Source organism: Anas platyrhynchos, chromosome 30, assembly GCF_047663525.1.
Source record: "Anas platyrhynchos isolate ZD024472 breed Pekin duck chromosome 30, IASCAAS_PekinDuck_T2T, whole genome shotgun sequence".
NCBI lineage: Eukaryota > Metazoa > Chordata > Aves > Anseriformes > Anatidae > Anas > Anas platyrhynchos.
The window spans coordinates 2,114,309-2,141,852 of record NC_092616.1 but is presented as its reverse complement, the minus strand read 5'-3'; the positions used below and the strand labels follow the sequence as shown (position 1 = coordinate 2,141,852).

At 56.1% G+C, this 27,544-nt stretch overlaps 3 protein-coding genes across 4 annotated transcripts; 2 read left to right on the top strand and 1 right to left on the bottom strand.

Moving 5' to 3' along the window:
* Nucleotides 1-281: 281 nt before the first annotated feature.
* Nucleotides 282-10,644, top strand: LOC139999925 (olfactory receptor 14C36-like). Its single transcript, XM_072029583.1, has 2 exons — nt 282-1,259; nt 10,618-10,644. The coding sequence occupies exons 1-2, from the start codon at nt 327-329 to the stop codon at nt 10,642-10,644; spliced, it is 960 nt and encodes a 319-aa protein (XP_071885684.1). The 5' UTR covers nt 282-326.
* LOC113841910 (olfactory receptor 14C36-like) lies at nt 3,992-18,808 on the bottom strand. Of its 2 annotated transcripts, XM_072029581.1 has the most exons (6): nt 12,744-13,372; nt 12,519-12,633; nt 11,585-11,711; nt 11,119-11,256; nt 10,666-10,808; nt 4,008-5,336 (listed from the first exon to the last, which is right to left on the bottom strand). In XM_072029581.1, the coding sequence occupies exon 6, from the start codon at nt 5,307-5,309 to the stop codon at nt 4,374-4,376; it is 936 nt and encodes a 311-aa protein (XP_071885682.1). In that variant the 5' UTR covers nt 5,310-5,336; nt 10,666-10,808; nt 11,119-11,256; nt 11,585-11,711; nt 12,519-12,633; nt 12,744-13,372; the 3' UTR covers nt 4,008-4,373. The 2 variants fall into 2 exon arrangements, with proteins under 2 accessions (XP_071885683.1, XP_071885682.1); XM_072029582.1 differs by lacking the exons at nt 12,519-12,633; nt 12,744-13,372 and adding an exon at nt 18,110-18,808 and having other exon boundaries at nt 3,992-5,336.
* LOC113841909 (uncharacterized) lies at nt 17,817-26,253 on the top strand. Its single transcript, XM_072029429.1, has 11 exons — nt 17,817-17,900; nt 19,170-19,323; nt 19,569-19,829; nt 20,193-20,281; nt 20,691-20,779; nt 20,890-21,004; nt 21,812-21,934; nt 22,263-22,400; nt 22,711-22,853; nt 23,138-23,260; nt 23,544-26,253. The coding sequence occupies exons 1-11, from the start codon at nt 17,817-17,819 to the stop codon at nt 23,659-23,661; spliced, it is 1,437 nt and encodes a 478-aa protein (XP_071885530.1). The 3' UTR covers nt 23,662-26,253.
* The last annotated feature ends 1,291 nt before the right edge of the window (nt 26,254-27,544 follow it).

Below are 27,544 nucleotides of genomic sequence, written 5' to 3'. Positions count from 1 at the left end.
GTTTGGCAGTCAAGAGTGTTGAGAATGGTAATGCTGGGAAGTCCACATATATCAGAGGTAGATTTAATCAGAGGTCTCTCCTGATTTCTTTATGTTTAGACCTGTAGGACAGGCGTGACTCCTCCAAAGTCCATAGCAGTGTCCCTACTCCCAGTAGCACTTGACTGTAGCACCATCCAAAGCTCAAACAACAGAGCAGGAGAAAAGTCCCAGAAATGGGAAAGTCACTGTAGGGGGTTTCAGTGAGACATGGATTAAGTTTTTCTCAGAGATCCCTCTCCTCATTATCACTGTCTTTCCTTCCTTGGATCATCCCTGTGTCTAGGATGTCTCAGATGTCCAACAGCAGCTCCATCACTGAGTTCCTCCTCCTGCCGTTCGCAGACACACGGGAGCTGCAGCTCCTGCACTTCGCGCTCTTCCTGGGCATCTACCTGGCTGCCCTCCTGGGCAACGGCCTCATCCTCACAGCCACAGCCTGCGACCACCGCCTCCACACCCCCATGTACTTCTTCCTCCTCAACCTCGCCCTCCTCGACCTGGGCTGCATCTCCACCACTGTCCCCAAAGCCATGGCCAGTTCCCTCTGGGATACGAGGGCCATTTCCTATGCAGGATGTGTTGCACAGGTCTTTTCATTTATCTTCTTGATATCAGCAGAGTATTTTCTTCTCACTGTCATGTCCTATGACCGCTACATTGCCATCTGCAAGCCCCTGCACTACAGGACCCTCCTGGGTAGCAGCGCTTGTGCCCAGATGGCAGCAGCTGCCTGGGGCAGTGGCTTTCTCTATGCTCTGCTGCACACTGCCAATACATTTTCCCTGCCCCTCTGCCAAGGCAATGCTGTGGACCAGTTCTTCTGTGAAATCCCCCAGGTCCTCAAGCTCTCTTGCACAGACTCCTACCTCAGGGAAGCTGGGCTTCTCACGTTCACTTCCTTTTTGGGTTTTGGATGTTTTGTTTTCATTGTTCTGTCCTATGTGCAGATCTTCAGGGCTGTGCTGAGGATCCCCTCTGAGCAGGGCCGGCACAAATCCTTTTCCACATGCATCCCTCACCTCTCTGTTGTCTCACTCTTTTTCAGCACTGTCATATTTGCCTACCTGAAGCCCCCTTCCATCTCCTCCCCAAACCTGAACCTCATTGTGGCAGTTCTGTACTCAGTGCTGCCTCCAGTATTGAACCCCTTCATCTACAGCATGAGGAACCAGGATTTCAGGGATTCAATATGGAAACTGTTGATTGGGTTTTTATCTGTGGCCACAGACTGTCTACCTTTTTCTGCAAATGACTCCCAGCGTATGTCATGACAGGCACTCTTGCCTTTCTCTTTGGTGTTTGTTGATTTATTTGGTTGTTTTTCCTTTGTGTCCTTGTTGTAATGTTGTCTACACAGAAAAGCCCTTCACTTCCTTCTACCTGAGTATTCCCTTGTCTGTGTGACCTATGGTTTCAGTGAAAAAAGGCTCTCTGTGTATTTTATCAAAATAAATGAAGCTGGAGCAATTTCTTTCTCTGAGATCTATTTTCAGTGGATTAATAAACAGGAATAGTAAACCTTTTTCTCTCTGCAGCAGGTCAGGGCAGGCTGCCCTGGTCCTGGGTGGAAGGAGATGCCTGAAGACCCCCAGGAATGCTACGGAGGGGCTGAAGGCCTCTGAGGGTTTGCTGCAAGGAGAATGGGACACAGCAGGGGACACTGACCTCTGTATGCTTGTGCCATGGTACCAAGATGAACTATTCCTGCTGAAGTTACAGTTAAAGAGGAAACAAAGGTAACACAGGGCCACTGCCGAATTTATCAGGAAGAGCTGTATAAAGATCAGAGTTTGTTAGCTTGTCGTCTTTGGCCTGACCCAAATGATGTGGCAGGTCTTTCCCAACCTACATGGCACTATGGTTCTATGTTTCTGAGTCTAACATAAGTCACAATCATTGGAAGGCAGCCACTGCAGTCTGGGAACTCGAGACTACGGCCTGGACAAGACCATACGTTCTGCAAGGGATTCCTGTGGGAATGCACCATGCATCCTGGCACACTTGCCAGTGGATTGCTGGAGTTAACTACACTTGAAATGGCAATTGAGACCCTGAGAAACTCGTGTTGAGTTACATTTGACAAACTGAGGCTGAAAGACTCTAGAGCAGGTGACTGTGAGTGGCTGTGGCAGAGCCCAGCAGCTTGTCCCAGTCTGGAAATATGCCCTCTTCCATTTAGGGAAATTAAAAGCGATTAATATGAACAGACCTTTCAGGTCAATCAGCATAGTAAGGGGAAATGATAGTTATTGTGCTGTAGGTGCAGCAGGCAATATGCCTCGGATTGGGCCTCAGAAGACTCAAGCAGATTAAATCCGGTTCATCCGTGAGCTAAGACAAATACTGCGAGCACAGTGAAGGACACGGAGTGGTGCCCTCCCATGAAGGAGGATGCAGAGCGCAGCTGTAAGAGGCATCTTGCTTGTGCCACAACCAACACCGGTTCAGCTGAAGTGAAAGCCCCAGTCCAGGACCAATGGAGTGAAGGTCCCTAGGCACAACTGCAGAAAGACTTTGCAAGGCCAGTGACAGCTTGAAACACCAAATGCATCTTGGTGGTAGTAGGTCCTTTTGGCACATGGGCAGATGTCCTCCCTGGCAAAACCACCACGGAGGCCACCACTGCAAAGCTGCTGCGTAACACCAACTTTTGTCCCTGGGGTCCAGACAGGGGAGAGGGAAGGGGAGAGGCAGGCCGTGGGGAGGGGGCTGGAGTGAGGTCACTGCCACTGCAGCAGCCTGATTGGCCCTCAGAAGGGCTGGCCGGCAGGCACTGTGACATCATCCCGCGCATCAGAGAGCCCCCTGGGCAGCAATGACGTCACTGCAGAGGGGAGGGCGAGGGGCTGGCAGAGCCCCATCGAGGGGCTGGCTGGGGGTCCCCTCTGCTGCAGCCACTTGGCGGCGTGGGGCAGGCAGGAGGGCAGGAAGGGTTCGTGGCCACCTTGCTCAGGACGAGCCCTGGGTGAGCTGGGTGAGAAATCTGAGCCTTAGCTCCAGCAGAAGCTCTTCTCTTTGCTCTTGACTTTTCTTGGTAACACCACTTCCAGGTGAGCTCTGCCCTTGCTAAAACCATACCTCCATCTCCACCATAAATTTCTGTTTTGGAGCCTGTCCTTGCTGTCACCCCCTGGCAGATCCTTCGTGGCTCCTCTCAGCGCCCTGTCCCTGCATCGTCCCAGCCCCACTGCCCCACACATGGTCCCGCAGCCGTGCTGCCAAGGCGCTGCACATGGCAGTGCACATTCAGGGCTTGGTCGAGCTCCCCCCATTACAATCCTAATGGCATTAAGATTGTAATGTCATTAGGATTGTAATGTCCTAATGGTCCCCTCCTGCCATGGCCCTTCTTCCTTTGCAGCCTCCTCCAGCCCATGGCTCTGCCCTGACCCAGCCATGTCCCATGGGGGCATCTGCAGACAGCCCAGCTCCAGGTCTGCAGGGATGTGGGCCAGGACCAAGACCAGCACGGTTGGCCATTCCCCTGACACGGGTCCTGAGTGCCAGCTCTTGACCTCCCTGCCCCCTGCCCACCTCCCTGCCCTCTGCTCACCTCCCTGCCTTTTGCCCAGCCCAGTGGCACTAGCCCCATGTCAGTGCCTACTGTAAGTTGCTGCAGGGCTCTGGGCACTGCCATCACAGCCACAGCCCCTCTGAAGGCCACAGCAGCTCCTGGGGGCACAGAGGGCTCAGCCCCACAGACACGGACATCCATGGCACAAGCGTACAGAGGTCAGTGTCCCCTGCTGTGCCCCCTGCTCTCTTCTGCAGAAGATCCTCAGAGGCTTGCCGCCCCTCCGTGCCATCCCTGGAGGTCCTCAAGCATCTCCCACTGCCCCAGGGCCAGGGCAGCCTGACCCGAGCTGCTGCAGCCAGAAGGGTGTTTGCTATTGCCATTACTTCCTGATCAGCTGAGAGTGGGTCTCAGACAAAGAAGTTGTTTTGGTTTCATTTATTTTGTTTAAATACACAAAGGCTCTGGCTCCTTATTTATGCAAAGCCTCAGGGTCACACAAGATATGCATCAGGCTGGCTGTGGCTCCGCGCAGCCTACTTTAGTGCTTGGCAATCCTGCCCAGAACAGAGGGGCTGAAATTACATGACCTTTAGGGTCCTTTTCATGAGTCTCTTATATGTTGGTAATTGAGTACAGCAGGATGAAAAACAGCATTTCTTTATGGAAAACATTATCACACAGGGAAAAAGAAAAACAAAACCAAACAAATACTTCCAGAAGTTAAGACAGGCTTTCCATGTCTTTACATAAACTGTAATTCATCTGAAGAAGGAAAGAAGCAGTTTATAGCTGCAGAAAGGCACAATGAGTTTCCTCAGCATATCCTGAAATACATCCATGACATCACTTTCCTAATGGCATTCTTGAGCTCCTGGTTCCTCATGCTGTAGATGAGGGGGTTCATTGCTGGGGGCATCACCGAGTACAGGAAAGCCATCACTAGGCTCAGGGATGGGGAGGCGTTGGAAGGGGGCTTCAGGTAGGCAAACATGCCTGTGCTGAGAAACAGAAAGACCACAGCCAGGTGAGGGAGGCATGTGGAGAAGAGTTTGTGCTGGCCCTGCTCAGAGGGCATCCTCAGCACAGCCCTGAAGATCTGTACATAGGAGAAAAGAATGAAAACAAAACACCCCCAAAACAGAAAACCATTAAATGTGAGAAGCTCAATTTCCCTGAGGTAGGAGTGTGAGCAAGAGAGCTTGAGGATCTGGGGGATTTCACAGAAGAATTGGTCCAGAGCATTACCTTGGCAGAGGGGCAGGGAAAATGTATTGGCAGTGTGCATAACAGCATTGAGAACCCCACTACCCCAGGCAGCTGCTGCCATCTGGACACAAGATCTGCTGCACAGGAGGCTCCTGTAATGCAGAGGCTTGCAGATGGCAACATAGCGGTCATAGGACATGACAGTGAGAAGAAAATACTCTGCTGATATCAAGAAGACAAACAGAAAGACCTGTGCAGCACATCCCGAGTAGGAAATGGCCCTGGTGTCCCAGAGGGAATTGGCCATGGCTTTGGGGACAGTTGTAGAGATGCAGCCCAGGTCGAGGAGGGCGAGGTTGAGGAGGAAGAAGTACATGGGGGTGTGGAGGCGGTGGTCGCAGGCTACAGTGGTGACGATGAGGCCGTTGCCCAGGAGGGCAGCCAGGTAGATGCCCAGGAAGAGCGCGAAGTGCAGGAGCTGCAGCTCCCACGTCTCTGCAAATGGTAGGAGGAGGAACTCAGCGATGGAGCTGCTGTTGGACATTTGATTCCTCTGGGCGTGGGGACCTGTCTGAGGAGGAAAATACAGCAAGATATTATGCCAGACTCTGTGAGGAAAACTTGATTTTTTGTACAAACCTGGGAATAGTGTGCTGAGGTCAAAATAATCCAATTTCAATGTGCAGATCTCCAAACTCCTCAACTCTTGGGGATTGTCTCACTTCTCCCCACGTAGCAAGAGACAGACAGATCCTTGCATCTGACCTAGTCAAAATGTCCAGTAGCATTTCCATGCCCTTATCTCTCACGTGTCTTCTCCATGGATAGCACAGAGCTGCTATGGCAGAGCTGTGCCCTAGCGGAGGACAGCCTGCAGCCCAGCAGAACCCTTGCAGGAAAAGAGTGGAATGCCCTAAACATGGGGTGACCCAAACACAGAGACAGCTCATTCACAGCCCCACACATAGCATTTCCACAACCCTACGCGTCAGGAAGGGACATGGATGCTTTCCCTCCATTAACATATCTGCATGGCAGAATGTGCAGGATCTGTGTCTGAGCTGCATCTGAATTATCCTCTACATCGCTGACTCCACAGGCAACTCATGAACAAGTTCCCATGCAATTATGTCTAGACATCTGTGCTGGGGGAGGGGAAGAGTCCAGGAGGCTGTACTATGGAAGGCATCAGCAATGCAGGGATGGCAGGGAGGTGCCCAAATCGCCTCTGCCATGCAGATTCTGGGAGCAGCTCCCTCTCATTCTCTGCGAACAGTTCTGCAGCCTACAGCTGTCCCTGCCTGCAGCTGGGTCTCTGTCCCCACGCCTCCTGCCTGCAGCTCACAGCCCCCATCCCACCCGCTGGGTGTTCAGCTCTGCCCTGCAGACACCTCCTGGCAGCAGGGCTCTGCCCAGGGACAGCTTGCTGGGGGCACATCCCAGGTCACAAAGACCCTGCTGACACTGCATAGGTGGTAATGGAGCTTTCTGTGGGCAGTAAAGGGACGTGTTACACTTCTTGGAATGCTCGTCGTGAAGGCTTAGGAATCTTAGTATCTCTTTAGAAAAAAAAAAAAAAAAAAAAAAAAAGCCTCTATTTTCAATTCCACAAGGATGAAGAAGAGAAAACTGAAAGCAGAGGCTAAAGAAATATGAGAGTGAAGTTCCCTTCGAAATTCCCTTGGTGTGCTGTGGAGCTGTGAGCAGGCTGCTGAAGGGAGCAGCCTCCCACCAGCAGCAGGACCCTGCCCTGCCAGGGGGGGCTCCTTCCACCCGCAGCTTCTCCCCGCAGCGCCCTGGGCAGCTCCCCGGGCAGGCTGAGTGCTGAGCCTGGCAGGCCGCAGAGGCCCTGCCCCGGCACACAGCCCCTGGGCCACAGCAGGGACCCTGCTCTGCATCACAGCCCTGGACACCCCTGCCTGCACCCCCGGCTTCTCCTGCCTCCACGAACTGCAGCTGCATTGCCCTCCAGCCAGAGACTTACCGGGTGCAGGGCTGGGAAGTCTTCTCCGGCAGGGAGCTCTGGGCATGCTGCCACTTCTGCCTGCCTTTAAGCACTGTATCTCTGCAGGCAGTGCCCCCAGCCCTGCTGCGCTGTGCAGAGGAGCTGCTCCTGGGCAGAGCTGTCTCTGTGCAGCGCTGCCCGCTTGCCAGGAGCTCCCCTTGGGCCCAGGAGCCCGGCCCAGCTCAGCAGCAGAGGCCCAGCCCAAGGCCTCCCTTGCTCTGCCCCCCACCAGGCTCCCTGCACATGGCCCTGGGGCTCCAGGGCTCACGGCTCCAGGATGGCAGCAGGGTCTCCCCTGGGGAACACACTTGGAAGCAGACAAAGCAAACACTGACTGGCCCTCTCTAAACACTTTGCTGACTGATTCCTGCAGCAGGAATTGCCCTAACTGGGTGTGTAGGGGTACAAGACATGCCAAAGTTCCTCTCTGTATTTCAAATTATTCATCAATGAAGTGGATGATGTGCACCCCCAGCACCTTTGTTGATGACACAAAGCTGGGAGGAGTATCTGAGATCCCAAAGGGCTCTGCTGCCATTCAGAGGGACCTCAGCACGGTAGAGAGATGAGGCTGGGCACTGACCAGCAGGAGAGCAGCTCTGCAGAGAGAGACCTCGGAGTCCTGGGGGACAGTATGCTGAGCATGAGACAGCAATCTGCCCTTGTGGCCTAGAAGGTCAATGGGATACTGGGTGCATTCGGAAGGGTGTTCTGCAGCAGGCCAAGAGAGGTGATCCTCCCCCTCTACTCAGCCTGTACTGGTGATTGGCGTTATTCCTCCCTAGGAAGGAGACACCACCTTTTCTTTGTGATGTCAAATGCATGAGAAGCCCAACAGGGTCAGAAAAGTGGCCATTTAGTTGCAGAAGAAGCAATAGGGATGGATTCTCCTGAAATGCTACTTATTCCTTGACAGAGCGGCACACTGCAACAGCCATGGTGACAGCCTGGCAGCCTTGTGTCTGGGTATTCCTGTGAGATCAGCCAAATGGGATGAAGGATTTGTTCCTGTCCCTTCTGTTGTGAGAGGGGTTTTGCCTCTCAGCAGAGCATATCGCTGTTTCCTAGGCTCCTTCTGTGAGTGGCATCTGCCATTGGGGCCCAGAGATGTGCAAAGTCTTGGTTCTCTTGCTTTCCAACATCCTCTGGCATTCAGTCAACACAAAGCAACCCAAGGTCTTCACCACAGCTGGTCATCATGGAAAGGCACTGTGACTCCTTGCAACTGGCTTCAGTAATTCTGCCTTTGCTTATGTCAATTGTGATTGCCTACATTATTTCAGACTCTTCTAGAGGTGACTTTGGAGTATGGGAATTCTCTATACAAATACAAAAGAGCTTTGATATTTTAGCTTGTGCTCAATGACTTTGGTCCTAGAACATTGCAGGTTATTGAATCAAAGCCTGGAATATCTTAGAGCCAATCACACACTGGCCTATACTGAGTTTGTTACGGAAAATACTCTGGTGGGGGACTTCAACTTCCCAAATGTCTGGTGGAAAGACAACACAGACAACACCCTAAAAATTTGTGTTCGGCCACGTGTGATAAACTCAGGTGGAAAGATTCAAGAACAGGTAACTCTGAATGGTGTGGGTAGTTAGGGTCTGGCGGCCGGAAGATGTCGTGCTGTACGGAAAGGTGGAGCCCCTCCCTTGATGGACAGTAGCGTGTGGCCTGTGATGTAAGCAAGCGGAAGTGACGCTATGGGCCTCGGGTATATAAGCCCATGTGACTCGACAATAAACGCCATTTGCCATCCACCACATTGGTGTCTGTGAGCTGATGGACCGAGCGGCCTGGGGCTGGTCGCCGTGCCGTTCCTGAACCAGGTCGCCACTGCCCCCTGAAGGCAACAAGTGGTGCCGAAACCCGGGAAAACTCCTGGATTCAGGTGAACGGCGGCCGGAGCGGCGGGACCAGCCCGGCGGGGAGGAAGCTCCCAGACCAACAAGGAAGATGGAAACCCTTGTGAAGGTCGTATCAAAGTTGTGGAAGCTGTGGGGTGGCTCGGCTGAGGAAGCCAGGGGTGCCGGTGGGGAACCAGAGCCTGGGGAAATCTGGGAGAGACCACGGCCATGTGCGCCCCAGTACGGTGCTGAACTAGAAGACGAAGAATCGGGTGAAGAAGCCTCCGGCGGGAACGGGGATGAAGCGTTAGGTTTTACTAACAAGTGGAAATGCGAAAAAGAGAACGGTTGCGGGGACGACCGGGGAGGAGGTAGAAGCGTGAGAGAGGGGCAGAGAGCCGATCGGAACGGCCATCCGAAAACACGCTCCTGTGGCGCAAACGCCTCGCTGAGCAGGCGGCGGGGCGAGCCACGAGGCAGGGAGCGGCCCCCCCGCAGGGGTGGGGGGCGGGGCCGGAACTCGATTGGAGGGTACCGGAACTCGGAGGTGAGCAGTCAGTCAAGCTCTGACTCCGGCTCAGATACCGATTCACATTCGGAGGAGGAAATGGGGACAGATAGCAGAAATATCCCCATCCGAAATAAAGCTGCACGGCGAGGGGGAGAAATTCCTCTCACAGATTGGAGGAAAATTAAGATTGCGTGCACCATCTTGGCTCTATCGGCCATGCTAGCGTTCCCGGTCTGGGTGACAGACGGGGGGCAGAGGGTTCACTCACCAACAAACCCTAAGGATGTACAAGCGATTGTTAAAGCCATTGTGGATAAAGGGCTTCATTCTGCAATGGTCTCCACCCTCATAGATGGTGTTTTCAGGGGAGACGACATGCTCCCGTTTGATATAAAACAAACTTGTAGACTGATCTTTGACGGGGGTGGGATGATCATTTTTAAACGAGAATGGGGGGACAACTGTATGAGACAGCTGGCCCAAGTAACTGGGACGGATCACACACTGTATGGCTCTAGCCTGCAGCGGCTAATGGGTACGGACCCAACAGTGATCACCCCCCAGGCGCAAGTCCAGGGCCTGAGGGCCCATGAAGGTATGGCAACTCGTGCGGCCAGAGAAGCTCCAAACAGCCGACGCCCCAATTTCAGAACAAAACTAATGAAAACTGAGTTTCTGTTCACAGGAATGGATCATCGGGCACCCCCGTAATCTGTATACCCCGGCGACATGAGAAGACAATAAGTCAGCAAGCGTCTTGTCTAAGCCTGGCAGAATCCAGACACTGGATTCTGGAATCCAGACACTGGCAGAATCCAGACACCAGCGAAGCGGCCTCCGTGGGTGGGGGCTGCAATGCGTTTGTGTGATCTTATCTTTGGACCTTGTATACGAAATATGCTTGTGTTGTTTGTTAAAAGTTGGTTAGAGAAAGTTAACATTATGTTGGTAGAACACCAACAACTACTTTAAGAGTGTATTTACTCAGGGTTACCGGTTACCTCTTAGTTTTCTCCTGGTTATTGTGCCTTATGTTTTTCAGTTAAGTTATGATGTCTACATCTTAAGATTGTTATATTTTAGCTAATTTGGTTGTGCATAGGGAGGGGGGAGATGTGGGTAGTTAGGGTCTGGCGGCCGGAAGATGTCGTGCTGTACGGAAAGGTGGAGCCCCTCCCTTGATGGACAGTAGCGTGTGGCCTGTGATGTAAGCAAGCGGAAGTGACGCTATGGGCCTCGGGTATATAAGCCCATGGGACTCGACAATAAACGCCATTTGCCATCCACCACATTGGTGTCTGTGAGCCGATGGACCGAGCGGCCTGGGGTTGGTCGCCGTGCCGTTCCTGAACCAGGTCGCCACTGCCCACTGAAGGCAACAGGCGGTAACCAAGGTCATGCCCGCTTTAGGAGAAAGCCAAGGGTGTCATAGGCAAGCCCAGGACTCAGGGACCGGGCTGCTGGACATCTCCTGACATCGCTCAGCAGCTACTCGAGTGCCCCAGCACGTGAACGCAGCCGGCACACACTTACTCAGGCTGGAGGCTCTCCAGCTTGGCTGCCGCTCTCCACTCCTCTTCTGCGGCAGGGATCTGAACCTTCCTCCACCTCCTCACGACCTCCTTGCTCCTGGGCTGGGCTGGGGGATGGGGAATCCAATCATGTTGCCTGGTGACCTGATGCAAGGAGAAGACGCTCTCATCAGACAGGACTGGACACACGGCTGCTGTTTCCCAGAGGACCCCTTGAAAGGACCCTGCAGCAGGACCTGGGAAGCAGGCGACTCGGCACTGCCGGCCCACGTCTGGCTGCTGCTTTGATCCCTCGCTTTCTGCTGACAGCCTCTCCCTCACAGGGAGGAGCAGGCAAAGCCCTGCCCTGCGCCCTGGTGCCCGTCCTGCTCCCACCACCCTGGGACCTGCCCCCCTCGGAGCCCTGGCGGGGAGGATCGCTGCTCTTCTCAGCGGTGTTGGTCACGGCCAGTACCTGAGGTGTCTCTCGGTCCTCCCCCTGAGACCAGGCTTCCCAAGCAGCCATTTCTGCCCGGGCTTGCTGTATTCGCTTTTGGTACAAGGGCCATGAGCTCTTTGTTTGGTCCCACTGCGAGGACAGGTTCCAGACCTCCTGGAGGAAAACAAACAAAAAACACAACGGCAGACAGGATTGGTCTCAGCTGTTGGACCAAAGACCTCTGCCATCAAAGACCCAGAAAGCCCTCATTCCTTTTCCATTGCCCCTGGTCCAAATGAAGCGGCTCATGGCAACATGGGAGGCAGCAAGAGGCAGGGAAGGTGTGCGGGACACCACCTTCCATCTCCCGAGGAAGAGAAGAAGGAGGTAACAAGTGTGAAAATGAACGCATCCCAAGGGTCCGGCTTGGGATCGCTCCACACAAAGAGGCTTTAGTACAGTCCCAAACCGCGTGGTCATTGCAGCAAGGCAGAGCAGGTACCTGCACCAATCTCTGAGAGGCTTCGGGAGTAGGGAGCGCAGTGCTGGTGGACTTGGCTTGAGGAGCTGCTTCCTGCCTGTCTGTCTTCTTTGTCCTGGGGGAGCTGCCTGGACACGGGGGGAGCACACTGCAAACAGACACCGGGAGGCTGCATGAGCCCAGGGGAATTCGGTCTCCAGTCCGCGCTCGCAAGCTGCGTCAGCCTCTGCAGCAGACGGCAGTTCCGCAGCGAATGGGTGTTGGACTGGCCGTGTTCGCTTCAGCAGACACGGAGAGAGCCAACCGCGAAGCAGTGGCACCAGCTGCCTTCAGGAAGGCTCGCGATGCCCGTATCCAGGCCCTCTGTGGTGGCAGAAGGAGAGGAGCAGTGTCTTGTGCAAGGACAGGATCCTAGAGACACCAATACGGCCCAGCCGGGTTTATGGGTGGAAAGCAGATTATCGCTGGGGAGCCAGCAACATCGGAGAACGCCATCAGGCAAGGAGGGCAGGCATGCCACCTCCCTCCCTCGGCACTCTCTTGTGCCTGCCACAAAGTCTGGGATATCGTTTGGAAAGAAACCTTTCCATCTGGTATCACAGCTCCTTAGGCTGGAAGAAGCTGCGGGGCAGCTGGAAGAAACCGCAGGGGACGTTTGCTCCCACAGACAAAAAGATGGACTCTTGCAATGTGGGGGGGCTCCTGAAAGGACAAGAGCTTCTGCAACACGGCTCTGCATCCAGCTCCCCCAAGGATCAGGGCCCTGGTGGAAAATGAAGCTGGCGTGCCAGTCTCAGGCAAACGTGCTGCACGCTTGCCATGCGTGGAGAGAGCGGCCTCCTCCGGGACGGGTGTCAGGAGCCTTTCTGAGTCCCTGCGCCTGGTGGGTCCACAGGGGACATCTCTCCTGTGTGGCTGCAAGTGGCTCCTTCCTCCTTTCCCCCAAGGGTCTCACCTGGTGGAAGGCTTCTTCTCCAGATCTTGCTGCCTCGTGCCTGGCTCCCAGCTTCTCACCGTGGGGAGGGAAAGCTTCCGCCTCTGCAGCAGCTTGCCAGGATGGCACAATGAAACTAGGAAAGGAGGAAGCTCTTCAGAGCAGCCGCATGGGCACTGCCTTTTAAGCTGGTTGCAGTCAGCCAGCATGGGGCAGGGACCACCCCCAGACAGCACGGACCCTTACCTCCTCTGATCCTGCACTCTCCTGCAGCTTGCTGCTGCGAGGCGAACCACACTTTGGCCTCTGGCCTTGTCCTCACAGTCAGATGAAACCCGGCAAAGAAATGACACGGGCTTGAAGAAGGCTGGCCTCCTACCCGTTGCAGCTTGCTGGCAGTAATCCTCCTGGTGTTGCACGGGACATGGCATCCCTTTTGCGTCACGTTCACGCATGGGGTTTGTTGTCAAGCTTCCCACAACACCAGAAAAGGTAGCCTAAATTCCCCTCCACATGCAGGCAGTTCTCTCTGAGGGGAATCTCAGGCCGCAGGGCCTTGCTTGCTTGTGCCCGTGCTACCAGTGTTCCATGTTGACACGAAGCAGATGAACTTTTGTCACAAGGAGGGATGAGGAACAAAGCCTTTGTCCTGTCAGCCCCATCTCACAGTCACACCCAGGCCAAGGCTGCCAGGCTGTCCCCGTGCCTGTGGCAGTGTGCCGCTCTGTCAAGCCACGAGGAGCATGGCAGGAGCATCCAGCCCTATTGCTTCTGCCATGAAATGGCCGCCTTTCTGCCCCTGCCGGGCTTCTCGTGCATTGGACACCACAAAGGAAAGGGAAGACGAGGTGCTGAGGCACAGGGAGCGAGCAACGCAACAGCGGGGCCGGGCAGGGGGGCCCCGGGCACACCGGCCACGTCCCCCCCTCAGCCCCGGCCCGCCCAGCACCCCTAAGATGGCGGCGCCCGCCCCGCCTGCTCAGGGGGGTCGCAGGGTTGCCATGGCAGCGAGCCCCAGCCAGCCAGCAGAGGGTGGGGCTCCCTTTGCCTGGCGGCTCCGGCAGCCAATCGGAGCCCAGCCTGGGGAGAGGCGAGCCCTGAGGGAGGAGCGGGAGGGAGGAGGGGAAGCGCTTGGGCCTGGCTGTGACTGGGAGATCGGGCTGACGGGACCAAGGCTTTGTTCCTCAGCCCTTCTTGGGAAAAGAGTTCGTCTGCTTCGTGCCAACGTGCAACACTGCTAGGGCCTCACGATGAAACGTGGCCTTCTGTCTTACATACCCGTGGGTAAGCACAAGGCCAAGAGAAACAGAGTGCTTATCTTGCAAAAGAACGGTGTTGAGAAGGGGGGGAGGTTTTCTTGAGATAACTGCTGACTATTGCACGAGACACAACTTTCTGACATTCGGCCCAGAGCCTACTAAATCAGGAGAGGGGGGAAGCTGAAGAACGACCGAAGGACAAAGCCTGGGAGGAAGACTACGAGCCTTCAGTACGGGTGACCCCCAGAGGGACCACTGGCAGTAATCCTCCTGGTGTTGCACGGGGCATGGCATCCCTCTTCCGTCACGTTCACGCATGGGGTTTGTTGTCAAGCTTCCCGCAACACCAGAAAAGGTAGCCTAAATTCCCCTCCACATGCAGGCAGTTCTCTCTGAGGGGAATCGCGGCAGCACGGGCACAAGAAGCACAACCGCAATGCCCCTCCTCGCCAGGTGAAGACACTCGTAGCCGAAAGTCAGCATGAGTTAACCAGGACCCAGTCTCTTCAGGATTTAGCCCCGACTGGATGCTGAGCGTGGAGACCCGACCGCGCACGTTCCAAAGGAGGAGGTGGGAAGCCAAGGGCTGCGGAGGAAATGCACTCACCTTGGGAACATCTGGATCGCACGAGCGGTGGTCTCTCCACCAAGGCAGTCGGGTGTGCCGGCCACATTCTCTGCAAAGAGACACAGACCTGCTGGAGGGTTTCTGAGGCACTTTTCTCAGGGCTCTCTGACAGGAAGCAAACCTGTCTCCAAAGCCAAAAGAAAGCCTTCTCTCCAAAACCCTCCTCCAAAGCCTCTTCCATCCACCTTTGTTCTGCTCTGGAGGAGCATGGCAGAATATTGAGGCTGTACAGTGACGCTGCCAGGCCTTTTGCAGCGGCCAGCATCCAGACGCTCAGAAGAGCTAATGGAGAAAGCAGCTAATGGGGCAGGCGTGGGGAAAGGCATCTGACTGGCCTGCCGTGTCCAGGCTGGCCAACAGCGGTCGCATTGATCACCCTTCCACAGGATTCCCAAAGAAATTGAAGTAGCCCTCAAAACATCACCAGCTTACACTGTGGAGCATTGCAATGAGGTCCTCAGCGCTCTCCAGACGTTTAACACAGTCTGGATAAAACTTCATGCACAGGAAGTCATCCTCGCACGTCAAAACACCGATGTCCCTGAATGCAAAGGGGACGTGCTCCTTGTTCTTCAGGAGGCAACAGTACAAGATGATGGTCTCTTGCACACACTCCTGCACCACGTACAGTGGGAAGGAGGTGGCTTGCGCAAGCTGCAGGTAGTTCAGCTGCTCGACCTTGACGTCATCTGCAAGGAGAAGCAACATCCTCAGTGCCACAGCAAGCCCAAGTTGCTTGCAGCATTCTGAACAAGGGCCTAGAGGAAGGGTCGCTAAGAGAAACAGCTCCGGGGCCACGGGGTCTTCTGGGGGAACTCAAGCTCCACCCTGACCGTTGGAGAAAATCCTCTGCCTCTCCCAAGCCTTTCCAAAGAGCAGGGAGAACAAATCCTTCCGGACATGGGGCAGGACGAGGGGGGCTGCTGCCTTCTCACCAGGGAGAATCTCAGGGGGACAGTACATGTACTCCAGCCACGCCTCATCAATGTCCAGCTGGAAGAATGGTTTGCGAATCAAGAGCCGCTTTTGCTTGATGTGGAATTGCTCTTGGACAATAGCAAAGGTCCCGAGCATCTCCTCAGGTCATCAAAACTCCACCTGAGGCACACAAACTTGGGTCCTGCTGGGCTCGGGACAATGTGGCAGCCAGGACTCCTGGCTCCTGATGCTAGGGCTGTCCTCAGCCTTAGGGCTCCTCTGGGCATGGCTCAGCCTCCTCGTGATGGGGACAATCCAGGGCCAGGTTTCCCTGGGAGCTGGTGCCTCTTTGCGATCTGGCTCTGTGAGGAAAGACCTCTGGTGTCCCAGAGACTGGTGTGGCCTGCAGCTCCACAGGCCTCTCAGGAATGTCCCAGGAATACCCGCATGGTGTTTTTCTGGGGGGCTCGCGTATGCCTGCATGTGTCTTCGCCTGGGTGAGGTGCTTGCCAAGAGGTGGTGAGCTGGCTGGCCTGGAGCCTGAGCTGTCTTTTCCTTGCTTTCCAGAGACTGAGGCTATCTGGGATGCTGTATCCGAGCAAATTCTGGAAGCGCTGAAGCGGGATAAGGTGGGCTGGTGTCCTGGGCCCTGCAGAGCAATCCCTACCCGAGCACTGAGACTGCCCAGGGTGCCCGGAGCAGCTTGCTGGCCAGCTGGGAGAGAAACCAAGGCCAGATCTGCTCTGCTTCTCAGGGGTTTGGCACACCCTAGGGCTTCACTCTTCCCTGCGGCCTGAGTGGAGAGGGCGAGCAGAGAGATGGGGGAATATCCTGGGTCCGTGCCTAGGATAATTAGTCCCAGGCCTAAGCTGTGTGCTGGAAACCTCTGGGCTCTTCCCTAGCCAAGGGATGGTGGCAAATCCTGGGAGGGGGGTGATGAAAGAAACGGAGGATGCGGCTCTTCTCCAAAGCTTTCCAAAGTGCCCCACCTTGCCCCATAGTCCCTCAGGAGCGGGCAGGGCACACAGCAGTGTCCCCCTGCTCTGAGAGTCATCCCTTTTCCCGTCTCTCAAGAACTCCCTCCTCAGCCTTTCTGTCTTCTCTGTGTGCAGGCTGTTCAGGTTGCGGGACTCGGGACCTTTGCTGTTCTCCAAGAGCAATTCCACGTCAAGCAAAAGCGGCTCTTGATTCGCAAACCCTTCTTCCAGCTGGACGTTGATGAGGGGTGGCTGGAGGACATGTACTGTCCCCCTGAGATCCTCCCTGGTGAGAAGGCAGCAGCCCCCCTCTTCCTGCCCCATGTCCGGAAGGATTTGTTCTCCCTGCTCTTTGGAAAGGCCTGGGAGAGGCAGAGGATTGTCTCCAACGGTCAGGGTAGAGCTTGAGTTCCCCCAGAAGACCCCGTGGCCCCGGAGCTGTTTCTCTTAGCGACCCTTCCTCTAGGCACTTGTTTGGAATGCTGCAAGCAACTTGGGCTTGCTGTGGCGCTGAGGATGTTGCTTCTCCTTGGAGATGACGTCGAGGTCGAGCAGCTGAACTACCTGCAGCTAGCGCGAGCCACCTCCTTCCCACTGTACGTGGTGCAGGAGTGTGTGCAAGAGACCATCATCTTGTACTGTTGCCTCCTGAAGAACAAGGAGCACGTCCCCTTTGCATTCAGGGACATCGGTGTTTTGACCTGCGAAGATGATTTCCTGTGCATGAAGTTTTATCCGGACTGTGTTAAACGTCTGGAGAGCGCTGAGGACCTCATTGCAATGCTCCACAGTGTAAGCTGGTGATGTTTTGAGGGCTACTTCAATTTCTTTGGGAATCCTGTGGAAGGGTGATCAATGCGACCACTGTTGGCCAGCCTGGACACGGCAGGCCAGTCAGATGCCTTTCCCCACGCCTGCCCCAGTAGCTGCTTTCTCCATTAGCTCTTCTGAGCGTCTGGATGCTGGCCGCTGCAAAAGGCCTGGCAGCGTTACTGTACAGCCTCAATATTCTGCCATGCTCCTCCAGAGCAGAACAAAGGTGGATGGAAGAGGCTTTGGAGGAGGGTTTTGGAGAGAAGGCTTTCTTTTGGCTTGGGAGACAGGTTTGCTTCCTGTCAATGAGAGCCCTGAGAAAAGTGCCTCAGAAACCCTCCAGCAGGTCTGTGTCTCTTTGCAGAGAATGTGGCCGGCACACCCGACTGCCTTGAGTGGAGAGACCACCGCTCGTGCGATCCAGATGTTCCCAAGGTGAGTGCATTTCCTCCGCAGCCCTTGGCTTCCCACCTCCTCCTTTGGAACGTGCGCGGTCGGGTCTCCACGCTCAGCATCCAGTCGGGGCTAAATCCTGAAAAGACTGGGTCCTGGTTAACTCATGCTGACTTTCGGCTACGAGTGTCTTCACCTGGTGAGGAGGGGCACTGCGGTTGTGCTTCTTGTGCCCGTGCTGCCGCGATTCCCCTCAGAGAGAACTGCCTGCATGTGGAGGGGAATTTAGGCTACCTTTTCTGGTGTTGCGGGAAGCTTGACAACAAACCCCATGCGTGAACGTGATGCAAAAGGGATGCCATGTCCCGTGCAACACCAGGAGGATTACTGCCAGTGGTCCCTCTGGGGGTCACCCGTACTGAAGGCTCGTAGTCTTCCTCCCAGGCTTTGTCCTTCGGTCGTTCTTCAGCTTCCCCCCTCTCCTGATTTAGTAGGCTCTGGGCCGAATGTCAGAAAGTTGTGTCTCGTGCAATATTCAGCAGTTATCTCAAGAAAACCTTCCCCCCTTCTCAACACCGTTCTTTTGCAAGATAAGCACTCTGTTTCTCTTGGCCTTGTGCTTACCCACGGGTATGTAAGACAGAAGGCCACGTTTCATCGTGAGGCCCTAGCAGTGTTGCACGTTGGCACGAAGCAGACGAACTCTTTTCCCAAGAAGGGCTGAGGAACAAAGCCTTGGTCCCGTCAGCCCGATCTCCCAGTCACAGCCAGGCCCAAGCGCTTCCCCTCCTCCCTCCCGCTCCTCCCTCAGGGCTCGCCTCTCCCCAGGCTGGGCTCCGATTGGCTGCCGGAGCCGCCAGGCAAAGGGAGCCCCACCCTCTGCCGGCTGGCTGGGGCTCGCTGCCATGGCAACCCTGCGACCCCCCCCTGAGCAGGCGGGGCGGGCGCCGCCATCTTAGGGGTGCTGGGCGGGCCGGGGCTGAGGGGGGGACGTGGCCGGTGTGCCCGGGGCCCCCCTGCCCGGCCCCACTGTTGCGTTGCTCGCTCCCTGTGCCTCAGCACCTCGTCTTCCCTTTCCTTTGTGGTGTCCAATGCACGAGAAGCCCGGCAGGGGCAGAAAGGCGGCCATTTCATGGCAGAAGCAATAGGGCTGGATGCTCCTGCCATGCTCCTCGTGGCTTGACAGAGCGGCACACTGCCACAGGCACGGGGACAGCCTGGCAGCCTTGGCCTGGGTGTGACTGTGAGATGGGGCTGACAGGACAAAGGCTTTGTTCCTCATCCCTCCTTGTGACAAAAGTTCATCTGCTTCGTGTCAACATGGAACACTGGTAGCACGGGCACAAGCAAGCAAGACCCTGCGGCCTGAGTGGAGAGGGCGAGCAGAGAGATGGGGGAATATCCTGGGTCCGTGCCTAGGATAATCAGTCCCAGGCCTAAGCCGTGTGCTGGAAACCTCTGGGCTCTTCCCTAGCCAAGGGATGGTGGCAAATCCTGGGAGGGGGGTGATGGAAGAAACGGAGGATGCGGCTCTTCTCCAAAGCTTTCCAAAGTGCCCCACCTTGCCCCATTGTCCCTCAGGAGCGGGCAGGGCACAGAGCAGTGTCCCCCTGCTCTGAGAGTCATCCCTTTTCCCGTCTCTCAAGAACTCCCTCCTCAGCCTTTCTGTCTTCTCTGTGTGCAGGCTGTTCAGGTTGCGGGACTCGGGACCTTTGCTGTTCTCCAAGAGCAATTCCACGTCAAGCAAAAGCGGCTCTTGATTCGCAAACCGTTCTTCCAGCTGGACATTGATGAGGCGTGGCTGGAGGACATGTACTGTCCCCCTGAGATCCTCCCTGGTGAGAAGGCAGCAGCCCCCTCGTCCTGCCCCATGTCCGGAAGGATTTGTTCTCCCTGCTCTTTGGAAAGGCCTGGGAGAGGCAGAGGATTGTCTCCAACGGTCAGGGTAGAGCTTGAGTTCCCCCAGAAGACCCCGTGGCCCCGGAGCTGCTTCTCTTAGCGACCCTTCCTCTAGGCCCTTGTTCGGAATGCTGCAAGCAACTTGGGCTTGCTGTGGCACTGAGGATGTTGCTTCTCCTTGCAGATGACGTCAAGGTCGAGCAGCTGAACTACCTGCAGCTAGCGCAAGCCACCTCCTTCCCACTGTACGTGGTGCAGGAGTGTGTGCAAGAGACCATCATCTTGTACTGTTGCCTCCTGAAGAACAAGGAGCACGTCCCCTTTGCATTCAGGGACATCGGTGTTTTGACCTGCGAAGATGATTTCCTGTGCATGAAGTTTTATCCGGACTGTGTTAAACGTCTGGAGAGCGCTGAGGACCTCATTGCAATGCTCCACAGTGTAAGCTGGTGATGTTTTGAGGGCTACTTCAATTTCTTTGGGAATCCTGTGGAAGGGTGATCAATGCGACCGCTGTTGGCCAGCCTGGACACGGCAGGCCAGTCAGATGCCTTTCCCCACGCCTGCCCCAGTAGCTGCTTTCTCCATTAGCTCTTCTGAGCGTCTGGATGCTGGCCGCTGCAAAAGGCCTGGCAGCGTTACTGTACAGCCTCAATATTCTGCCATGCTCCTCCAGAGCAGAGCAAAGGTGGATGGAAGAGGCTTTGGAGGAGGGTTTTGGAGAGAAGGCTTTCTTTTGGCTTGGGAGACAGGTTTGCTTCCTGTCAATGAGAGCCCTGAGAAAAGTGCCTCAGAAACCCTCCAGCAGGTCTGTGTCTCTTTGCAGAGAATGTGGCCGGCACACCCGACTGCCTTGAGTGGAGAGACCACCGCTCGTGCGATCCAGATGTTCCCAAGGTGAGTGCATTTCCTCCGCAGCCCTTGGCTTCCCACCTCCTCCTTTGGAACGTGCGCGGTCGGGTCTCCACGCTCAGCATCCAGTCGGGGCTAAATCCTGAAGAGACTGGGTCCTGGTTAACTCATGCTGACTTTCGGCTACGAGTGTCTTCACCTGGCGAGGAGGGGCATTGCGGTTGTGCTTCTTGTGCCCGTGCTGCCGCGATTCCCCTCGGAGAGAACTGCCTGCATGTGGAGGGGAATTTAGGCTACCTTTTCTGGTGTTGCGGGAAGCTTGACAACAAACCCCATGCGTGAATGTGACGGAAGAGGGATGCCATGTCCCGTGCAACACCAGGAGGATTACTGCCAGCAAGCAGCAACGGGTAGGAGGCCAGCCTTCTTCAAGCCCGTGTCATTTGTTTGCCAGGTTTCATCTGACTGTGAGGACAAGGCCAGAGGCCAAAGTGCGGTTCACCTCGCAGCAGCAAGCTGCAGGAGAGTGCAGGATCAGAGGAGGTAAGGGTCCGTGCTGTCTGGGGGTGGTCCCTGCCCCATGCTGGCTGACTGCAACCAGCTTAAAAGGCAGTGCCCATGCGGCTGCTCTGAAGAGCTTCCTCCTTTCCTAGTTTCATTGTGCCATCCTGGCAAGCTGCTGGAGAGGCGGAAGCTTTCCCTCCCCACGGTGAGAAGCTGGGAGCCAGGCACGAGGCAGCAAGATCTGGAGAAGAAGCCTTCCACCAGGTGAGACCCTTGGGGGAAAGGAGGAAGGAGCCACTTGCAGCCACACAGGAGAGATGTCCCCTTTGGACCCACCAGGCGCAGGGACTCAGAAAGGCTCCTGACACCCGTCCCGGAGGAGGCCGCTCTCTCCACGCATGGCAAGCGTGCAGCACGTTTGCCTGAGACTGGCACGCCAGCTTCATTTTCCACCAGGGCCCTGATCCTTGGGGGAGCTGGATGCAGAGCCGTGTTGCAGAAGCTCTTGTCCCTTCAGGAGCCCCCCCACATTGCAAGAGTCCATCTTTTTGTCTGTGGGAGCAAACGTCCCCTGCGGTTTCTTCCAGCTCCCCCGCAGCTTCTTCCAGCCTAAGGAGCTGTGATACCAGATGGAAACGTTTCTTTCCAAACGATATCCCAGACTTCATGGGAGGCACAAGAGAGTGCCGAGGGAGGGAGGTGGCATGCCTGCCCTCCTTGCCTGATGGCGTTCTCCGATGTTGCTGGCTCCCCAGCGATAATCTGCTTTCCACCCATAAACCCGGCTGGGCCGTATTGGTGTCTCTAGGATCCTGTCCTTGCACAAGACACTGCTCCTCTCCTTCTGCCACCACAGAGGGCCTGGATACGGGCATCGCGAGCCTTCCTGAAGGCAGCTGGTGCCACTGCTTCGCGGTTGGCTCTCTCCGTGTCTGCTGAAGCGAACACGGCCAGTCCAACACCCATTCGCTGCGGAACTGCCGTCTGCTGCAGAGGCTGACGCAGCTTGCGAGCGCGGACTGGAGACCGAATTCCCCTGGGCTCATGCAGCCTCCCGGTGTCTGTTTGCAGTGTGCTCCCCCCGTGTCCAGGCAGCTCCCCCAGGACAAAGAAGACAGGCAGGAAGCAGCTCCTCAAGCCAAGTCCACCAGCACTGCGCTCCCTACTCCCGAAGCCTCTCGGAGATTGGTGCAGGTACCTGCTCTGCCTTGCTGCAATGACCACGCGGTTTGGGACTGTACTAAAGCCTCTTTGTGTGGAGCGATCCCAAGCCGGACCCTTGGGATGCGTTCATTTTCACACTTGTTACCTCCTTCTTCTCTTCCTCGGGAGATGGAAGGTGGTGTCCCGCACACCTTTCCTGCCTCTTGCTGCCTCCTGTGTTGCCATGAGCCGCTTCATTTGGACCAGGGGCAATGGAAAAGGAATGAGGGCTTTCTGGGTCTTTGATGGCAGAGGTCTTTGGTCCAACAGCTGAGACCAATCCTGTCTGCCGTTGTGTTTTTTGTTTGTTTTCCTCCAGGAGGTCTGGAACCTGTCCTCGCAGTGGGACCAAACAAAGAGCTCATGGCCCTTGTACCAAAAGCGAATACAGCAAGCCCGGGCAGAAATGGCTGCTTGGGAAGCCTGGTCTCAGGGGGAGGACCGAGAGACACCTCAGGTACTGGCAGTGACCAACACCGCTGAGAAGAGCAGCGATCCTCCCCGCCAGGGCTCCGAGGGGGGCAGGTCCCAGGGTGGTGGGAGCAGGACGGGCACCAGGGCGCAGGGCAGGGCTTTGCCTGCTCCTCCCTGTGAGGGAGAGGCTGTCAGCAGAAAGCGAGGGATCAAAGCAGCAGCCAGACGTGGGCCGGCAGTGCCGAGTCGCCTGCTTCCCAGGTCCTGCTGCAGGGTCCTTTCAAGGGGTCCTCTGGGAAACAGCAGCCGTGTGTCCAGTCCTGTCTGATGAGAGCGTCTTCTCCTTGCATCAGGTCACCAGGCAACATGATTGGATTCCCCATCCCCCAGCCCAGCCCAGGAGCAAGGAGGTCGTGAGGAGGTGGAGGAAGGTTCAGATCCCTGCCGCAGAAGAGGAGTGGAGAGCGGCAGCCAAGCTGGAGAGCCTCCAGCCTGAGTAAGTGTGTGCCGGCTGCGTTCACGTGCTGGGGCACTCGAGTAGCTGCTGAGCGATGTCAGGAGATGTCCAGCAGCCCGGTCCCTGAGTCCTGGGCTTGCCTATGACACCCTTGGCTTTCTCCTAAAGCGGGCATGACCTTGGTTACCGCCAAGGCCTAAAACTCATCACAGGGCGAAAGGGTGGGTGCACGTGGCACCGCGTGGGTGCAGGGTCTGGATGAGGGGAGAGGCAGAAGGGGTGTCTGGCAGAGCCTGAGGGATCCCTTTGTCCTGGTGTTGCAGCCACCTTTCCCCACGAGCACTGCAAGTTTTGAAAAGGTCGGAGCCGCATCGCAGTCAACAAAGGGTGTTCAGAAGTGCTGCGGAGGAAAAGCGGCTGCGGCAAGAGCAGCAGCGGCTCCCCTGGTAAGTATCTCCAGAAAGGGATGGTGCTTCCCGCTGCTGCAAGGCCCGTCCTTCCCGTGGGGGCAGCACTGGGACAGAGAGGGCATTCCGGGGCCCTCCGCTCCCCCTGCCTCAGCCCCAGGCTGATGAGCTTGGGCACTAGGCATCTGTCGCAGCTGACGGCAACCTTGAAGCTTCATGGGAAGCAGACCCCTACGTGCACGGCCCGAGCTAAGCCTGCAGTACTTCTCTGCGTTCAGCCTGTACACAACCTGATCATCCTCTTTTCTTTCTGACTCCCTAGCGCTAGATGCTGGTACCGCAACGGAGGGGAAGGTGCTGGGAATGCTGAAGGCAGCAGCGGAGCTCTGAGCAAAGGGGCTGGGAAGCTCTCCCGCTTTCCACCCCTGAATGGAAAATAAAGAGCACAGCCAGACTGCTTGTGTCGCTTCATCCGCCGTAGCAAAGCACTGCCCTGATTCACACCACCATCTCCATTAGGCACACGGGTACATCCCAAGGATGCCCAGGCTTCTCCGTGCAGCACACAGGCATCTCCCTGGAGCACCCAGCAATCTCCCCAGACCACCAGTCTTGCTAGCAGGACCTCGGCACAAGTCCTCTGATCAAGCCGTCTTTTCCAAGGAGCGTTCTGGCAACTCCCTGGAGAAGCCAAACACGTTCCTGGGGAAAGTAAAAGTCTCCCCTGGGAATACAAGCATCTTCCTGAAGCACCCTCCATGGCACCCAAGTATCTCCCCAGGGAATATAGGCACCTCTTGAAATCAGAAATACTTCCTGCAGGACACGTGAGCATTGAGCTGGAGTAGACAAGCATCTCCCCAGGACACCTAAGCACTACCTTTTCCCTCTCAGGCATCTTCCAAGGGCATTCCAGCACCTCACGGGAGATCCCAACTCTAGGTGGGTTCACCTGAACAATTTCCGCTGTGAACCCATCTCCTGCTGATGCTCTAAGACATCGCCCAAAGGCATACAAGCATTTCTTGGAGGAACCCAGGAACCTCTATAGAGAACCCAAGCACCTCCTTGGAAGAATGAAACACCTCCCTGGGGAACAGTAGAATAACCCCATGGGTGCCCAAGCACCTGCATAGGTCACCCCAGAAGATCTTTCAAGAACCAAGGAATTCCCTCCATTGATGAAGCACCTCTATGAAGAAATCCTATCCTGCCCCGGGTCAGAGAAACCTCCCTGGGTAAATCACGCAACGTCCTGGAGGAGCAAAGGATCTTCTTGGGTGTACAAGCATTTTCCTGTGGTAGGCAAGCACCTCCCTGGGGACAACCAGCACCTGCCTCTGGGTCACTCATCCCCTTCCCTGTGGAACACGAGCATCTTGTCGGGACAACCAAGAACCTCCCTAAAGCACTGAACAACACACTTAGTGCAGTCCAGCAACTCCCTGGAGCACACAACCTGCTCTCTGCTGGACCCAGGCAACTCCGGAGGTTCCAAGTGACCCCAGAGGAATCAAGCACCTTCCTAGAGAGCCCAAGGATATTCCCAGGGCACACAAGCACCTCCCTGGGGCACATAAGCATATCCCAGGGGCAGAAGAAAAGCCTCCCTGGAGCACACAAACCTCTGCCCTCCTAACAAAAGTTTCTGCCCCTGCCACACAACTCCTGCAGCACAGAAGCACCTCCCTGGAACACCCAAGCACCTCACTGGAGCACCCAAGAATCTCCCCACCGCACTCCTACATCTGAGTGGAGAACCCGAGCATCTCCTCGGGTCATCAAAACACCACCTGGGGCACACAAACTTGCTGTCACCCCTTGGATTTTTCAGAAGTGATAAACTTTTCCTCTCTCTCCAGAAATGACTCTCAGTCTTTCCCATGACAGTCATTTCTGGAGCTTGAAGAGCTCGAGTTCCCCCAGAAGACCCCGTGGCCCCGGAGCTGTTTCTCTTAGCGACCCTTCCTCTAGGACCTTGTTCGGAATGCTGCAAGCAACTTGGGCTTGCTGTGGCACTGAGGATGTTGCTTCTCCTTGCAGATGACGTCAAGGTCGAGCCGCTGAACTAGCTGCAGCTAGCGCGAGCCACCTCCTTCCTGTTATATGTTGCCCCTTAATTAATTTTCAGAGAGCATTGCATTAATAATAGAAAGGAATTTACTGAGTAAGCAACAGCAAGCAAAACAGCGCTGGGCGGCCGGGGAGTCTCGGCTCCGCCAACGGCGCGCACCTCACCCCCGCCAGGGTCCCTTTTTATATCTTGGTAATTCCAGGATTACGCAGCACGTCCTGGTATATTCTGCGACTGCGCGCACTGTTGCTAGGGGGTCATCTCTGTCCCTCTGGTGGTCGTGAAGATGAAGGCCGTAGTCTTCCTCGGCGTTGTGGTTCAACTTCTTTTTTTATTTGGTCATGTTGGCCTAGCGTGAGACAGGAAGGCAGGATGTTGATACGCTAGGTTAGCAACTTCTCAGGAGATGGTTACATGAGCTTTGCAGCAGGGTCTTTAAACAAAAGAGGCAACTGAGATGCAGAAGGAGAGAAGGGGAGGGGGTTCTCTTTTTTGTTACATTAGGCAAAAGAATTTTCATAGTGTCTAGCCAAGCATTATCCAGCTCCTTACTTCAGCAGGGAGCTTTCGCAACTCCCGCTCCTCAAACAGAACTCCTTGTTTTTATAATATAAATGACAATGAACAAACATTTATTGTGTATTACACTTCCCAGCTCAAACTGGGACCCCCAGCCCCTTCCCATTATGAACTGGGACCCTTAACCCCTTCCCAGTATGAATTGGGCCCACCCCAGTACAAACTGGGACCCCCATACCCTTCCCAGTATGAACTGGGCCCATTCCACTGCAAACTGGGAACTTTCCCAGTACAAACCAGGGCTCCCAGCTGCAACCCTGCTCAAACTGGGATTGTCCCCAGCTCAGACTGGGACCCCCAGCCCTTTCCCAGTATGAATTGAGCCCATCCCAGTTCGAACTGGGCCCCCCAGCCCCATCCCGGTACAACCTGGGCCCATTCCCTGTACAAACTGGGCGCCTTTCCCTTCGCCCCGCCCCCCGTTGCTAGGTAACCGCCACTGCCGTTCCCGCCTCTTTTCCCCCCGTTGCCAGGCAACCGCCGCCATTTTGGCATTTCCCCCGTTGCCAGGCAAGCGCCGCCATTTTGTCCCCTCCGCCGTTGCCAGGCAACCGACGCCATTTCGTCCCCTCCTCCCGTTGCCAGGCAACCGCCGCCATTTTGTCCCCTCCCCCCGTTGCCAGGCAACCGCCGCCATTTTGTCCCCTCCTCCCGTTGCCAGGCAACCGCCGCCATTTTGTCCCCTCCCGCCGTTGCCAGGCAACCGACGCCATTTCGTCCTGCCCCGCCGGGCTGCCCGCACTGCCCATGCGCGCTCGCCGGCCTCCCATTGGCTCCCGCCCCGCGGCTTCAAACGGTCCGGCGGGAGCGATGGCGGCGGAGGCTGCGGCCGGTGCGGGGGGGGGGGGGGAATTTGAGTGGGGTCTGAGGGGATTTTTTTGGATTTTGGGGAAAATGGGGGTCTGGGGGGGCTCAGGGGGGTTTGGAGAAGGCGTGCGAGGCTCTGGGGGGCGTCTGGCGGTGAGGGGATGCGGGATTGTGAGGGGAAAAAGGGCTGAGGGGGCGTTCGGTGAGGGGAGAGGGGCTGTGAGGGGACGTTTTGTGAGGGGAAAAGGGGCCGTGAGGGGAAAAAGGGGCCGTGAGGGGAAAAAAGGGGCTGTGAGGGGATAAAAGGGCTGTGAGGGGCATTTTGTGAGGAGATGAGGGGTTAAAGGACACTTCGTGAGGGGACAGGGACTGTGAGGGGATATTTTGTGAGGGGATGAGGGGCTGTGAGGGGGCATTTTGTGAGGGGATGAGGGGCTAAGGGACACTTCATGAGGGGACAGGGACTGTGAGGGGGTATTTTGTGAGGGAACAAGGAGCTGAGAGCGGAACAGGGGCTGTGACATGGCTGACAAGAGAGGCTTCAGGTACAAAGGCCCTGGACCACCCTCCTGGTCTGTCCGTGCCAGCAGGGCACAGCCCAGCTGCCTCCCTCCTGCACCAGCCTGTCTTTGATCTCTGCCACGCGATCCAAAGCCAGCAGTGCCTGTCCTCCCTCTGCACGGTCGCATATCCCAGCTCGACACGGATGTTTCTCTCTACTGGGAAGCTTCCAGCCCAGCTCAGCTGCCCCCCAGCTCTCCCACCTCCCTGCCCTCTCCCCAGCCCAGCCCAGCCCAGTAGCCTAGGCTGGGCTGGTCCCACGGCAGTGCCCATCGCAGGCTGCTGCAGGGCTCTGGGCACTG